The sequence below is a fragment of the Schistocerca serialis genome, chromosome 1 (assembly GCF_023864345.2).
Source record: "Schistocerca serialis cubense isolate TAMUIC-IGC-003099 chromosome 1, iqSchSeri2.2, whole genome shotgun sequence".
NCBI classification, from domain to species: Eukaryota; Metazoa; Arthropoda; class Insecta; order Orthoptera; family Acrididae; genus Schistocerca; species Schistocerca serialis.
In genome coordinates, this window is record NC_064638.1 from 1,074,532,915 (window position 1) to 1,074,549,999 (window position 17,085).

General features: G+C 40.4%; 1 protein-coding gene and 1 non-coding gene across 2 annotated transcripts in view; both read left to right on the forward strand.

Annotated features, from left to right (window-relative positions):
• Positions 1–16,487, forward strand: part of LOC126459039 (progestin and adipoQ receptor family member 3-like) — a 117,082-nt gene extending 100,595 nt beyond the window's left edge. Inside the window, exons 6-8 of the mRNA XM_050095834.1 lie at positions 192–380; positions 5,021–5,111; positions 14,291–16,487. Of these exons, the coding sequence (XP_049951791.1) occupies positions 192–380; positions 5,021–5,111; positions 14,291–14,433 (423 nt within the window). The 3' untranslated portion in view covers positions 14,434–16,487. The remainder of the gene's footprint in view (positions 1–191; positions 381–5,020; positions 5,112–14,290) is intronic.
• On the forward strand, positions 9,873–9,956 carry Trnaa-ggc (transfer RNA alanine (anticodon GGC)). The gene is given in 2 exon segments: positions 9,873–9,912; positions 9,922–9,956. It is a non-coding gene; the product is annotated as a tRNA-Ala (tRNA).
• Positions 16,488–17,085: the final 598 nt, after the last annotated feature.

Genomic DNA, 17,085 nt, shown 5'->3' on the forward strand with positions numbered 1-17,085 from the left:
ATTCGTTTATTTGTATATGCACGTTGCATATACAGATTTCTGTCACATTCGGATCATTCTTTCGTGACCTGTCGCTTTTTGTGTCTTAGAGTGTAGAATTAAAACACTTAGCACACTTTATGCTACACGGATTTTGCGCGAAGAAGCGAAGGTCAGGAGGCGACAAGTGACGGTGTCTGTGGTGTCGGCAGTGGTGGCGGCATTTCTACACGGCGACGGTGGCTCTGATGTTGGGCGTGGCGCTGGTGGCGCAGCTGCCGTGGCTGGGGGTGCCGCTGCTGGTGCGCCAGGGGGTGCTGCTGGCGTGGGCGGGCTACGGCATGGTGCCAACCGTACACCTCGCCGCCATGCACGGCGGCTGGGCCTCGCCTGTTGTCAAGGTAGGCGGAGAGCTGCTTGAAACCTCATCAATCAGTTCAAAGTTAGTCGAGTTAGCCTAGTATAGTATGAGCGGAATGATTCATCTAGGACAGTTTGGTGGACATGTGACGTAATTTGGGCGCAACTCGTGTACTGGGGTTCCAGAGGTTGTTAGTGTTCAGTCTTAGTGCTCACTCGTTAAGGCAGGCAAACACCTGCTTAAAGCCCCATTGTTCAAACTTCGGTCAGTCAACGTATCGTACTCCATACTGAGGAGAACGACGTGTCTAGGACACTTTGGTGGACATATGACATGACTGGGGCTCAGTTTACATACTGGAGTTAAAGAAGTTGTCCGTATTCTTTTCTAGGCCTCACTTTGATGGAAGTAACGAAAATCTATGGCATGTGCCCTATTGATAGTTTATGAAGGCAGTGAGGAACGATAGCCAGAAGCAGTTATTACCTCTCGCTCACTGTCATTTGAGTGTGATGTAGAAAACAGGTTAGCTACAGAGAACTTCATGAAATAGTCCGTGATCATATGCATTAATCTGTTAGATTTATCAGTTCATTTGCCTGCTTTCCTCTGAATACTGTTACGTTAATCTTTACTAGTACTTTCATTTATTTTCATTTTGCTGCAGTCCTGGTTCATCTTTTTAAACAAATTGTATACTCCTTCATAACAGAATGTTCACCACTTGCTTCTTTTTGGGATGTAACGTACAAGTAATATTGATACAAACATTCTACATAAAAATTTTGTTTTTCTTTTCTTTTAATTTGTATTTCCTCCTACTATATAAATGCCAGTTAATGTGTTTAATGTGCCTTGGTGTAATTTATTTACAACTCTCCTAAGAGTTTTCACTGCTGGTTTCGTTACCTTTACATGCTTATCTTTTTTAGACTTAGAAAATTCGTATATTCAATTTACATTATACTTCAAGTTTTGTGAATTGCATAACTTCTATCTCCTTTTCTGTATAATATTGCTTCTATCATTTTTCCATGCATTAACAGGATATGCAGATTATGGAAATGCAGTTATCTTTAGGGAAAAATTTTTGCGGTAAAATTGGTTACTTGGTCCCAGGAAACAATTATTTCTTCTTTTTCTATGTATCAGTGCTATGTAGATAAACAGAATTGCAACACTACAGATTAAAGACTACAGTTTTTTTGTAGGTAGCAGTCTTACCCTTGACTAATGAAAAATTCACTCAGAAGAATTTCAAACAGATGGTTTGAAAAGAACAATACAGTGTGAAATGTTGAACTTCCAATGAAAAATATCATAAAAAATTAATTATTACTAACTATGCTCTATACAATCAGTTACTGTTCGGTCTGGCAGAAACATATTGATACATTCTTTTCCTGCCTTGCTCACTGTTGCATGTGTGAAATACTTTTAAGTGTTGCGGATAATAAGATCAGAAATACCTAAATAAAAAAATCGTAAAGTCAATACAGAAATAAAAGTACACTGAATAGAAATGAGGAGTTGGTCAGATATTCTTTGGTTGGAGTATTGAAACTGAGAAACTTCGTTTCTGATAAACCATTACAAGCTTATTTAGGCTTCATTATCACATTTTTGTGAATAAATGAGTGTCAGATGTTCATAAAAGTATGTTAAAAAATTGAAACACTGTTATTAAACTTAATTAGTATTTGGAAATTTGTGACTGTTGTGTGAACTGAATTACAAATCACCTGATAGCAGTACAGATAATTCAGTAAAGCAGGAATGGGCAATTATTTTGACTTGAAAGCCACTTTTTGGAAGAGGAGTTTAGCATGGGGCTGCACCTTTTAGAAAGACTGAACTCGATAATTAACTTTGTATTTCAAAAATGGTGTAAATTGCACCATGAAAATCAATAAGGAAAAATAAAATAAAATGCTGACAATTATATTCAGTTTACTTATTGTGCTAATTTCATATCATCTATAGCTTCAAGCACATTCAATTTAAAATCAGTTTAATTAAACAAATGCATCCTGTCACCATTTCCTACAATTTCTTGTAATTAAGAGTGACATTTCTTGTTGAGATACTCATCACTATCTACAACATAATGCCTTACAGGGGCCGTCTGTTTACTCACGTTGGTCTTGAAGCAAGACAAACTTTACCACCAAGTATATGTTGAGCCAAATACAGTGAATATATTCTCAGAAAACTTTTTCATGTATGGAAATCTTTTAGCAAACGAAGATTTGTGAAATTCATTAATATCACAGCATTAAACTTTTATTTCACAGTGTGATCTGACTGCATATTAATAAGTTCAAGTTGTAGCTTCTCAGGCGCTGTGTGAATATCGGCAGTGGTGGGATGAGAGAGAGAGAACTGAATTTAGGCTTAATTTTAAGTCCTCAAATCTTATTGTAATCTACTCCTGCTGACTCTGCAGAGACCCCTAAAGTTATCAGAAACAGTTCAGGCACTTTCTTTATTCCTATTGAAGGTAATGGCAGAAATTGCCTTAATTTGCTTGCCTTGCCAATAGACCTACTTTTGTATTGAAAGATCTTACATCCTTCCACATTTGATGAGCAAACAATTCCTTTCCCTGGAATGTCAAATTCAGTTCATTCAATATCTCAGATATATCAGGCTGCAAACATTATCTCACAAAATCATAAGCTATCTCTTTCTTGTCCAGAAATAAGAGGAATTCATTCTGCAATGTCCAAACTCCTTTTAGCACTTTGACAAGGCTCAAGCAGTTCAAGCTGTGGTGATAAATGACCTCTTCCCCTGTGCCTCCACATCCTAAAGAAAACATTTGAACTCTCAATGCTGCAACGCCCTTGCTCTGATTGTGTGGACCACGCCAACTTAGAATATGTCTCTACCACATGCTTTAAGTCCAGTGCTGCTTTACAAAGGCTCTCCTGATGCAAAATACAATGAAAAAACGAAATGTCACAGTGTGTGTCCTGTGCTTATATCTTCTTTTTTAAAAGTTGAAAGATAACTACAATTTTTCCACACAACACTGTGGCCCCATTTATTGTAATGCTTCCCGATTTGACCCAGAATAAGTCACTTTTCTCCACACACAGCACGCTCTAGCAAGTCCCAAACAGTGATTCTGTCTGTCATTGATTGTAAACCAAGTAACTCTGTGGTGATGAAATTTTCATCAAATCCACGGATAATGATTAATTGTGCAGTGTCTTCGTTATCTGTGCTCTCATCATTGCGAAAGAAGACCAAACAAAATATTTGCTCGCAGTCTTGTAATAGTCTGTGAGTCCGTCACTAACTGAGTCCTTATGCCGCATTATAGATCTTCTTGACAATGAATGCTTTCAAGTTTGTTGCTAAGAACAGGACACAATATGCTTGGACACTCTGCCACACACTGCTTAATAAACTCGCCATCCGAGAAAAGACTTCTTGCGTTTTCCTAGATTATAGACTACTAAGAAACATTTAGAAATGAAGAGCTCAACAAAAACTTCTGCACTGGGACAGGCAGATTGGTCTATTACCAACTAAGAGAGTAATATGACTGGAACAGAGTCAATCTAGAGAATTTCTAATCGTGTATGTTTTGAAGAAAATGAACCACAGTATTCTTAATGACGCACATAAATTTTGTCCTGTAGATATTCCATAAAGACATCAACATATGATAACATATATCAATTATGAAGGAAAATCAGGTCTTTACGAAAACATTTGTGGCGTTGGAAAATTTTCACGCCTGCAGACTGAAAGCAATAAGCAATTTAACATTTCCGTGAATCAAAAAGTGCAAATGTAAAAGCGGAAGGTTTTGTGAATAGTACTATACTGAACGGCTATTCGTCATCGGTAATGTACGTGACATTTGAATCAATTTAACAGAAAATAGATTGGGACTCACATGGCGTTTCCGCGTGAACCAAGCATGCAGTGTGTTACAAATTTCTCTATGTTAAAATAGGAGGAGCAAGTTTAGTGGAAACAACAGCCGAACACTTACAGTTTTCTAGAAGAGCCTTCCGGAAATTACTTCATGTGTTATGATAACCGGTTCTTATAAATAGCGTGCTTTTCAAAGGCTTTGCAAATAAATAAAAAGTTTGTACTTAGTTACGTCTAAAGATAAAACAGTAGCAACGTTTCACACAGTAAAATAATAGGTGAATAGCTACATTGAGAGAGTAACGAAGAAAATTTAGTTTCCTGTGAGGCAACATACGAAATTGAAAAGTGGATGCCATTTTATGAGTAAATCAGGGAAATTGCGATTACAGGGCGGTAAAGAATAGTAAAAATAGCAGGAAGAATAAAATATTATGTAACTTTATAATTTTTTGTTGTAGCTGAATATACAGTAATGAGATACGTAACTACTAAGCATTCGACGTATAATTATCATAATCAATCATAATACAGTGTGAAGGAGAACAATTATTCAAACACAGAGCCAGCAATTTGGTAAAAATCATAGGACAGACTAGCACAAAATACATGAACATATTTTCGCTGTTTTACGTCCAGATTATAGCAGCTATGGCTCAATAACCGGTTCTATGTTTCCTAGAGTACTTATTAATTGGCATTCTAGCCAATAGCAAGTAAGACCTACTAATGTTGTACAGTATTAAAAGCTACAATAACAATCAAGGTTGGCATCTTTCGGTGTTTCAGATATTCCTACCAAGAATCCTCGAACTCTATGCGATTGGTGGCACTGCATTCTTGATCTACTGCACCAAGATCCCAGAACGTTGGTTTCCAGGTAAGAGCAGACGAGACTAGCTAACTTGTTTCGCACACAGGAAACATATTTTCCATACGTCGCTTTACATTCCTCAAATAGAGATATTCTTCTTCTTCTTTTTCTGTACTTTCAATATTAGGTCAACAGTAAACTCTTACGGTTCCCATCATTTTCTCGTCCTGCCAGGATCTCTTTTCCCTTTTCGTTTACAATTTTTATTTTCTAGCGAGATAGAATTTCGCAGATGAATCACTGGCGACGCAGTGCACAGACACTCCCGGAGAGAGTGTTTTCCATAAACTGTGCTAACACTACATTGAATACAGATATGAGTTGCTAATAATACAAACACAAGACAAGCATATGGGCAGATTCTACATAAACCTCTGCACACAGATCTGCACTGCTGCAGGGGAAACTGCATCTTAGCAGTTGTAGTTTTCTTCCGGAAAAGGCGACTTCCTCCACTACGAGCGCCGCTCCAGAGAGAGTACACCTCCTTATTATTTCCTGTCCAGTTCTCTCATGCGAATAGACAAAACAACTTCACTGAACTCGTGTTTACATAGTGGAGTTATTTCAGTCCATTTAGTGAGTGCTTACTTACAGTTAAGTGAGCTATTGTGTAAAATACGTCACTATAAACAATGGCTGAGAAGTGCTTCATTTGTGAGATGTTGTCAGTGACTTATGTAACGTTGGTGGGAAAGAGATTTTACTGGTAAGTGTGGCATCTTGCTGGTATCTGTCTTTGATAGCATATTGTAAAGCCATGTAAGCGTGCTGAAATAACTTGGTGCTGAATTAATGAATGACCGTGAAGTTATTGCACTTGTCTCACCATTAATTGTGTTACTGGTAGACTTCAGAAACCTCTTCCATTCAGGAATTTCTGGCACATGGGTGGGCTGCGCTGAGGGGAGCCACTTTCACACACAAAACATCTGTATGTTTCAGCCCTCTGCAGTTCCTTATCCATATAAACGATTTAGGAGACAATCTGAGCTGCAGTCTTAGGTTGTTTTCAGGTGTCGCTGGCCTCTACTGCCTGGTAAAGTCATCAGAAGATCAAAACAAACTGCAAAACGATTTAGACATAGAAGATCAAAACAAACTGCAAAACGATTTAGAAAATATATCTGTATGGTGCGAAAACTGGCAATTGACCCAAAATAATGAAAAGCGTGAGGTCATCCACACGAGTGCTAAAAGGAATCCGTTAAACTTCGGTTACACAATAAACCAATGAAATCTAAAGGCAGGAAATTCAACTAAATACCTAGAAATTATAACTACGAACAAATTAAACTGGCAAGAACACGTACAAAATGTTTTGGGGAAGGCCGACCAAAGATTGCTTTTTATTGACAGAACACTTAGAAGATGCAACAGATCTACTAAAGAGACTGCCTGCACTACGCTTGTCTGCCCTCTTTTCGAGTTCTGCTGTTAGTCGGGGGAAACCCTACCAGATAGGACTGACGGAGTGCATCGAGAAAGTTCGACAAATAGGGGGGAGTGTGTCACTGACGTGAAACATTATTTTGGATGGACATCATTAAAAGAAAGGCGCTTGTCATTGCGGCGGGATCGTTTCATGAAGTTGCAATCACAAACTTTCTTCTCAGAATGCGAAAATATTTTGTTGAAGCCGACCTAAATAGGGAGAAATGGTCATCATAATAAAACATGGGAAATCAGAGGTCGCTCGGAAAGATATAGGTGTTCGTTTCTTCCGCGCGCTGTTCCAGAATGGAATAACAGCGAATTATTGTGAAGGTGATTTGATGAACCTTCTGTCAGGCACTTAAGTGTGATTTGCAGAGTATTCATGCGGATGTAGATATCTTTAAAGGTGACTGTCAATAAGTTTCATGAAACAGGGCTGATCACGTTTAAATAAAGAATAGTAACCTGCTGTAATGCATTGCTTGACGTTTTTTGACATATCTGAAGCTTTCCAGGTGGCCTACCTTTGTTAAAGAGAGAGCCTAGTTAGGCCTCAAGGCCACTTCATATGTTGGGAGAGCTGAGGCTGGGGTGTTGAATTTGATACTCTCAAGCTGCTAAAAGTGTTCCAGTCGTTGATAGTGGAGACAATGACATCGACATTATCGAACACATGTTGACAGCATGTTACACCAGGCGAAGACTCTTTATTGTAGAAGGCAGCTGACAGCTCCAGTTGTTGTGTTTATTACTCGTTAAACACGAAAAACTGTACTATTTAAACATTAGCTCAGTGAAGTTATTTTGTCTGTTCGCATGAGAGAACTGAACACGAAATGTTGGGGAGCTATAGTCTCTCTGTAAACTGAAAAGCGATCCGGAGTCATGGCAGGGGAAGCTGCCAATCCCGGAAGAACGCTATAGCTGCCGTACATGTCGATTAAGAATCAATTTTCCTCTAGCACTGTAGAACAGTTAGCAAAGATTTAAGTAGATTCTGTTCATACAAGTATTTCTTGCGTTTGTATAATTAGTAAATCATATCTCTATTTCACGTAGCTTTATCGCACCGTCTAGAGAAAAGCCAAACCACCAGCTTTGGTGACACAGTTCGGCCTTTCAGTCGTTCAGATTTCCATCTCTCGATTTAGAACCAACTCATCACTCTGACTAAGATAAACTACTGACCATTAAAATTGCTTCACCAAGAAGGAATGCAGATGATAAACGGGTATTCATTGGACACATATATTATACTAGAACTGACATGTGATTACATTTTCACGAAATTTGGGTGCATAGATCCTGAGAAATCAGTACCCAGAACAACCACCTTTGACCGTAATAACGGCCTTGATACGCCTGGGCATTGAGTCAAACAGAGCTTGGATAGCGTGTACAGGTACAGCTGCCTATGCAGCTTCAACACGATACGACAGTTCAACAGTAGTGACTGGCGTATTGTGACGAGCCAGTTGCTCGGCCACCATTCACCAGAAGTTTTCAATTGGTGAGAGATCTGGAGAATGTGCTGGCCAGGGTAGCGGTCGAACATTTTCTGTATCCAGGAAGGTCCGTACAGGACCTGCAACATGCGGTCGTGCATTATCCTACTGAAATGTAGGGTTTCACAGGGATCAGATGAAGGTTAGAGCCACAGAAATGTAACGTCCACTGTTCAAAGTGCCGTCAATGCGAACAAGAGGTGACCGAGACGTGTAACCAATGGCACACCATACCATCACGCCGGGTGAACGCCAGTATGGCGATAGCGAATACACGCTTCCAATGTGCGTTCACCGCGATGTCGCCAAACACGGATGCGACCATCGTGATGCTGTAAACAGAACCTGGATTCATCCGAAAAAATGACGTTTTGCCATTCGTGCACCCAGGTTCGTCGCTGAGTACACCATCCCAGGCGCTCCTGTCTGTGATGCAGCGTCAAGGGTAACCGCAGCCGTGGTCTCCGAGCTGATAGTCCATGCTGCTGCAAACGACGTCGAACTGTTCGTGCAGATGGTTGTTGTCTTGCAAACGTCCACATCTACTGATTCAGGGATAGAGACGTGGCTGCACGATCCGTTACAGCCATGCGGATAAGATGCCTGTCATCTCGAGTGCTAGTGATACGAGGCCGTTGGATCCAGCACGACGTTCCGTATTATCCTCCTGAACCCACCGATTCCATATTCTGCTAACAGTCATTGGATCTCGACCAACGCGAGCAGCAATGTCGCGATACGATAAACCGCAATCGCGATATGCTACAATCCAAAGTCGGGAACGTGATGGTACGCATTTCTCCTCCCTAAACGAGGCATCACAACAATGTTTCACCAGGCAACGCCGGTCAGCTGCTGTTTGTGTATGAGAAATCGGTTGGAAACTTTCCTCATGTCAGCACGTTGTAGGTGTCGCCACCGGAGCCAACCTTGTTTGAATGCTCTGAAGAGCTAATCATTTGCATATCACAGCATCTTCTTCCTGTTGGTTAAATTTCGCGTCTGTAGCACGTCATCTTCGTGGTGTCGCAATTTTAATGGCCAGTAGTGCACGCTGAAAATAAATATATGTAACGGAAAACATACGTTAATTGATACGAAAGACAGCGATTCAAAACATGTTAAACCTCTGTCATACGGAGTAAAATAGCTAAATTTTCAAATGCATACATGGCGCATGCATTCAAGATCAACAAAACCAAACATCAGCGCATCAGGATCAAGGGCAGTCGTAAATATTGCAAACTTGGGACAAAGACCAATATTTAGTCATTAAAATAAAGGAATAAAATTTATAGAACATAAAATTTATAGAATATAAAAAGTAAGGTCACCTGCGACAATATAAGGCCATTAACAAGCCCACCTTGAAAAATATTTCTCCTAACTTCCCTCAGAACAAGAAGAGCAAGTCAAAAAATAATGCTATCGACAAAAAATAACTGCAGTAACATTCTAAACACTGTAGCATTATCTCATCATATACTGATTTCATATAATCAGTTGATGTTCAGCAACTTGTCTTTCTGTGCTGCTATGGTGGAGTCAGCTGATGTGCTTAAAGTAACATGCGACAGTCGTCGAAATTTTTCCGTCACCTTCATGTACCTTCTTGATGATATACTGGCTGCTTTTTTAACTAGGTCCACTTTCCATTTTATATATTTTTAGAGGGATGGGTTATATATCCAGTTACTTTTGGGTTTTCCGTAATATGGCTTTATGACGAATGGGTTACATATCCAGCTACTTTTACGTAAGTTTCTCTTACTTGTGGTTTGTTTTACCTCCGTAGTGACACAAGATAGGACCATGCCCCTCGCTGGCCGGAGTGGCCGAGTGGTTCTAGGCGCTATAGTCTGGCACCGCGCGACCGCTACGGTCGCAGGTTCGAATCCTGCCTCTGGCAAGGATGTGTGTGATGTCCTTAGGTTAGTTAGGTTTAGGTAGTTCGAAGTTCTAGGGGACTGATGACCTGAGCAGTTAAATCCCATAGTGCTCAGAGCCATTTGAACCATGCCCCTCCCTCCTCTTGTTTCTAATAGATTGATTTCTTGTTTTATAGACAATCTGATGATTCCCTAAAAGGATTAAACACGATGTTGATATTAAGTAACATTTCAACCGAGACTGTTCCTACTCTGACCTAATTCAAAACCAGTTGCTGTACCACCCTGCCATAATGGAAAGGAAAATTTTTTTTCTGTTCTACTCTTACCTGAGCAGTTAAATCCCATAGTGCTCAGAGCCATTTGAACCATGCCCCTCCCTCCTCTTGTTTCTAATAGATTGGTTTCTTGTTTTATAGACAATCTGATGATTCCCTAAAAGGATTAAACACGATGTTGATATTAAGTAACATTTCAACCGAGACTGTTCCTACTCTGACCTAATTCAAAACCAGTTGCTGTACCACCCTGCCATAATGGAAAGGAAAATTTTTTTTCTGTTCTACTCTTACCTGAGCAGTTAAATCCCATAGTGCTCAGAGCCATTTGAACCATGCCCCTCCCTCCTCTTGTTTCTAATAGATTGGTTTCTTGTTTTATAGACAATCTGATGATTCCCTAAAAGGATTAAACACGATGTTGATATTAAGTAACATTTCAACCGAGACTGTTCCTACTCTGACCTAATTCAAAACCAGTTGCTGTACCACCCTGCCATAATGGAAAGGAAAATGTAAATGTCTACTGTACTCTTCTCGACCTTCCCCCACCCCCTCCCCTCCCCCCCTCCCCAGTGAGAATGTCCACGCTTTCTTTATTATAATTACGCTTTTACGTAGTCTGTGTACTAGAATCTTTGGTCATTAATATTGGTATTTTAAATGATATATTCGTGGTGACATAACTTATGCTTGTTATATTCTTTCCCTTCGTTACAATATCTAGCATTTCTAGATACTAATTTCATACATTTTGTATACTCTAATACAGTATGTATTCATTTCGTACAGTGTTAGTTTCGTTCATTACGTAAACTGACTGATGTTTAATACTGTTTACCGTTACACTGCCATTAAGTTACCATGATCGTGCATAGTAAATAACTATCTGTGTCTCCCTTCAGCAACCATATCAGTATCTGTCTCATGTTACAAATTAGACTTCATGTGTTGTTTGTATTTAAATGTGTCCCTTAGATACTGGCCACTGTTTGCATTATAATTTATCAAGCATCTATTTCTGTTTCCCCATACAATTGTACCACACGCCTGAGAGTAAAAGCCTCGATCTGGCCGTAACATGTTCGATACGTACTGTTAATCATTTTAAAATATGATAACATTAAATCTGATCCTTTCGAAACAGTAAGCTATCATTCACAAAAATTCCACTACCTCGTCAAATAAGAGCTGCAAAAATTATTCATGAATAAAAAATTCAGACTATTTTACTAGGTATACAATCTTGGGCTCTGAGCACTATGGGACTTAACATCTGAGGTCATCAGTCCCCTAGAACTTAGAACTACTTAAACCTAACTAACCTAAAGACATCACACACAACCATGCCCGAGGCAGGATTCGAACCTGCGACCGTAGGCGCCACGCGATTCCTGACTGAAGCGCCTAGAACCGCTCGGCCACCAGCGGCCGGCTACACAATCTTGTTTCTGCCGTTTTGCAATAGATAGCAGTAGCGGCAAGTGACGTTGCATATGGTAGAACGTGTCATGCAAAAAGCTTAGGCATTTGTAAACTTAACGCCATCGAAGTATTAGACGATTTGTGATTGTATCATAAGATTATTCTCGATTTCATATATCAACTTACGTGGCCAGTACTCGTCATTTGCGGGAAGTTCTGATTTTCTGCTTTAACACGAAGAAATCTGCGGTTGAGGCTCATAAAATGCTGGGTGATACCTGTGGTGAGGCTCCTATTATTGAAAGAAAGTCCAGAGAATGGTTTCAAAGCTTTAACACCAGTGATTTTGTCATCGAAGACCGGCATGGCAGTGGAAGTAAGAAGGTTTAAGAAGCTACAAACAATCACAGGAGATCGTTGTCGAAAGCTGTTGATGCGTTTGAGCAGAGTACTGAAAGACAAACGGCCACAATACAACGATCGACATGAAAAGGCGATTTTGCAGCATGTCAATGCTCGACCCCATGTCCGGTCAAAACATGCTTGGAAACGTTGAAATGGGAGGTCGCTCCCCATCCCCCGCATCCTCTAGAGATTGCTACCTCTGGATACCACCTCTTTAGATCCAAGGCACACGGTGCGGCTGATCAGTATCGATGGACTGGCTGATCAGTATCTCCTATCATATGAAAAAGTTTTAAACTGAACCGACTGATGGACCTCCTCAAAAGACGCCCAGTTCGGTTTCTTTCTCATTTGATGCGGTCCGCTACCTTTTCATCTCAGAGTAGCAATTGCAGCCTACGTCCTCATTTATTTGCTGGATGCATTCTAAAATCTCGCTCTTCTTCTGTAGTTTTTATCCTCTACAGTTCCCTCTAGTAACATGGAAGTTCCTATTCCTTCTTCTTATCAGTGTTTTCTATATACTCCTTTCTTCGCCGATTCCGCGGGGAACCACCTCATTCCTTTACCTATCAGTTCCCCTAATTTTCAACATTCGTCTGTACACCACCTCTCAAATGCTTTGATTCTCTTCTGTTCGTGTTTTCTCACGGCACAAGTCTCATCACCATGCAATGCTGTGCTCTAAACGTACATTCTCAGAAATTTCTTCTTCAAACTAACACCTAGGTTTGATGCCAGCAGACTTCTCTTGGCCAGAGGTGCCCTTTTTACCGATGCTAGTCAGCTTTTGCGTCCTCCTTGCACCGACCATCATGGATTATTTTGCTGCCCAGGTAGCACAACTACTTAACTTCGTCTACTTCGTGAGTCCCAACTCTAATGTTAAGTTTCTCGCTGTTCTCATTTGTGCTACTTCTTATTACTTTCGTCTTTCTTCGACTTATTCTCAGTTCCTGTACTGCCAGAAAGGTGGCAGAAAGTTGTGACTAGCGATGTCCAACGCTTCGAATCGTAAGTTTTTTGTAAATTTTTCGCAATAAAGCCTCAAATTTTGAGAAAAAATCGGCGGAAGCAAAATTGTACACATAATATGTGTTTTGTAGCTCTTATACGGTGAGATATTCTCATTCTCGTCGTACGTGAAACTGGAAGCTTGCTCTGCCGAAACGCCCTAGTTTTAATGTGATCAGGTATTAAGGTGATCGCAACTTCATAACTGTGGTTGTGCCTAAATATACTTTTAAGGGGGGTAGGACGTCAAACGGGACGACTTGGAGCAGGAGAGACACCATAGGAATTTTTAATTTGCACTGTCTATACTTTTAAAAATAAATTCATAAAACTTTGTCAGAATGACCAGAAAGGATACAGGATTTACACTTACAGTGGTGGAAGTTCAAAAATGTAAGAAAATAATTTACTTTTTTACATTTGTATTTCGCCTTTTGTTCACTTACCATTGGCTGCATTTGTTGCTATAGGTACACTTTTCTTCATAAGTAAGGGAGATTTTTCGATGAATTTTGCACAGCATACAAACCATACTTACAGGTGTGTGAAATTCTAGAATTTTTCAAATCTATTAAAAACTGTCGTAAAAATTGAGATAATTAACTATAAAATTTGAGTTTTTCCTAAACATGAAGTTTAAAGTGTAACAGCAGATTCATTTTTTTCAAAAATTAAATAATTTCCAGAGTTTCGTACACCTGTAAGTATGGTTTGTATGCTGTGCAAAATTCATCGAAGAATCTATCTTACTTATGAAGAAACGTGTACCTATAGCAACAAATGCAGCCAATAGAAGTGAAAAAGTAATGAACTTTCACATGCAAAAAAAATTTATTTTGTAATTTTTTTGAACTTGCACTGCTATTATTGTGAATCCTGAATCCTTCCTGGTCATGCTGACAAAGTTTTATGAATTTATTCGTAAATGTATAGACAGTGGAAAATAAAATGTCCTGCTCCAAGACGGCCCGTTTGACGTCCTACCCCCCTTAAATTGGTGAATCACAACGGCGACCTAAGATTCATTCAGCTATGGATAAAATTAAAGCGATGTGATGTGTTAAACACTGTAATAAAATTAAAATTCATGCACATTTTATGACGTTTAGCTGCATTGTCAAAAACCTGTATTTATGTAAGGAGTTACGCTAGAGCCCTCTTTGCTTTAACTGAACACAATCACAAACAAGTAGTACTGAAGTGCGGAGAATAACGTGTGTTGTTGGTTGCAGGTCGGCTGGACGTGGTGGGCTCTTCGCACCAGATCTGGCACGCTCTGGTCGTGCTGGCGTTGTACCACTGGTACAACACTGGTGCCCTCTACGTCGTCTTCCGGATGACGCACGGCTGCCCTGCCTACACGGGCATGCTGTAGTCCCAGAACCAACAGCCGCTGGCCCTATACCTGCTGCCCTTGTGCACTGACGCCTGTTTACTTCATAGCGTCAACGGGTTTCCCAAGTCACGTGACACAGCTCTCCATTCTCTCTTTCTTGATGTACACAACCTGTTCACCTCTTCTCGTCTTATATCCCTGAAGTATTCCGTAAAGTTTTGTATCATACAGGGAGTTACAAAAAGGTACGGCCAAGCTTTCAGGAAACATTCCTCACACACAAAGAAAGAAAATATGTTATGTGGACATGTGTCCGGAAACGCTTACTTTCCATGTTACAGCTCATTTTATTACTTCTCTTCAAATCACATTAATCATGGAATGGAAACACACAGCAACAGAACGTACCAGCGTGACTTCAAACACTTTCTTACAGGAAATGTTCAAAATGTCCTCCGTTAGCGAGGATACATGCATCCACCCTCAGTCGCATGGACTCCCTGATGCGTTGATGCAGCCCTGGAGAATGGCGTATTGTATCACAGCCGTCCACGATACGAGCACGAAGGGTCTCTACATTTGGTACCGGGGTTGCGTAGACAAGAGCTTTCAAATGCCCCCATAAATGAAAGTCAAGAGGGTTGAGGTCGGGAGAGCGTGGAGGACATGGAATTGGTCCGCCTTTACCAATCCATCGGTCACCGAATCTGTTGTTGAGAAGCGTACGAACACTTCGACTGAAATGTGCAGGAGCTCCATCGTGCATGAACCACATGTTGTGTCGTACTTGTAAAGGCACATGTTCTAGCAGCACAGGTAGAGCATCCCGTATGAAATCATGATAACGTGCTCCATTGAGCGTAGGTGGAAGAACATCAAGACATCACCAACAATGCCTCCCAAAACGTTCACAGAAAATCTGTGTTGATGACGTGATTGCACAATTGCGTGCGGATTCTCGTCAGCCCACACATGTTGATTGCGAAAATTTACAATTTGATCGCGTTGGAATGAAGCCTCATCCGTAAGGAGAACATTTGCACTGAAATGAGGATTGACACATTGTTGGATGAACGATTCCCAGAAGTGTACCCGTGGAGGCCAATCAGCTGCTGATAGTGCCTGCACACGCTATACATGGTACGGAAACAACTGGTTCTCCCGTAGCACTCTCCATACAGTGACGTGGTCAACGTTATCTTGTACAGCAGCAACTTCTCTGACGCTGACATTACGGTTATCGTCAACTGCACGAAGAATTGCCTCGTCCATTGCAGGTGTCCTCGTCGTTCTAGGTCTTCCCCAGTCGCGAGTCATAGGCTGGAATGTTCCGTGCTCCCTAAGACGCCGATCAATTGCTTCGAACGTCTTCCTGTCGGGACACCTTCGTTCTGGAAATCTGTCTCGATACAAACGTACCGCGCCATGGCTATTGCCCCGTGCTAATCCATACATCAAATGGGCATCTGCCAACTCCGCATTTGTAAACATTGCACTGACTGCAAAACCACGTTCGTGATGAACACTAACCTGTTGATGCTACGTACTGATGTGCTTGATGCTAGTACTGTAGAGCAATGAGTCGCATGTCAACACAAGCACCGAAGTCAACATTACCTTCCTTCAATTGGGCCAACTGGCGGTGAATCGAGGAAGTTCAGTACATACTGACGAAACTAAAATGAGCTCTAACGTGGAAATTAAGCGTTTCCGGACACATGTCCACATAACATCTTTTCTTTATTTGTGTGTGAGGAATGTTTCTTGAAAGTTTGGCCGTACCTTTTTGTAACACCCTGTATATTGCAGTTTCATCTGTAACTGCCATTATAGTTATTTATTTTTGTTTCTCCTTCAGCGCCATAATGAATACAGTCACTACGCTTTGTAACGTACCGTGCCATAATCACTATCGTCAGGGCGTGATATTTTTATGTATTATATCATATTTCATTAATTTATCGTCAACATATTTGTTGCCTTTGTACAGATTTCAGATTTTTCGAGCTGTCGTATTACCCTTCAGTGTCATGTCGTTATTAACAATTACAGTTTCGTTTACCTTTTCTATTATTCCCCTTAACACATAACTCACCTAGCAAGTTCTCCTCTGATTCTTTTTTCAGTTGAGTTATTTGTTTGTCTATATTTGTTGTAAATAGTATAATAAAATGTCTTTTCCTGTTCTCTTCTTATCTTTTGCCCCATTTTAAGCATCCAGATTGGTGTTTACAATTACAATAAAAAGAAGTACCTTTATGAATACTGTACAAATACAATCTCCATAATACTGTAATATATTTTCCATTATTGTCAGTTTATTGTGCAAAAACTATGATCGTACGAAATGTGCAACCTGAGTAGGGAACCTGTAGCGAAAAATCCGAACAATGGTCTTGTTTCTTATTAGCGATTTTGCAAGTAGTTTTTTAATTCCCCACAAATCAACAGCTGCAATTTTGTATTGTTTCTCTTTCACGTGTGGCTGGATCTTTCAATCAGACACCAGCTAAGGCTGTCTTGCTTACTTCCTATCGATACCTGTCATGTTCCTTACAAGCAAAAATCCAACGTACTTTTACATGCGTTTCAAGTAGGGGATACCAGAGCAAGTTTACGCTGACTTTTCTCGAGCCTTCTTGCTAGAGCGCTACTGCCAATAGAAGATTAGTACTGCCATCTATTGAGGGC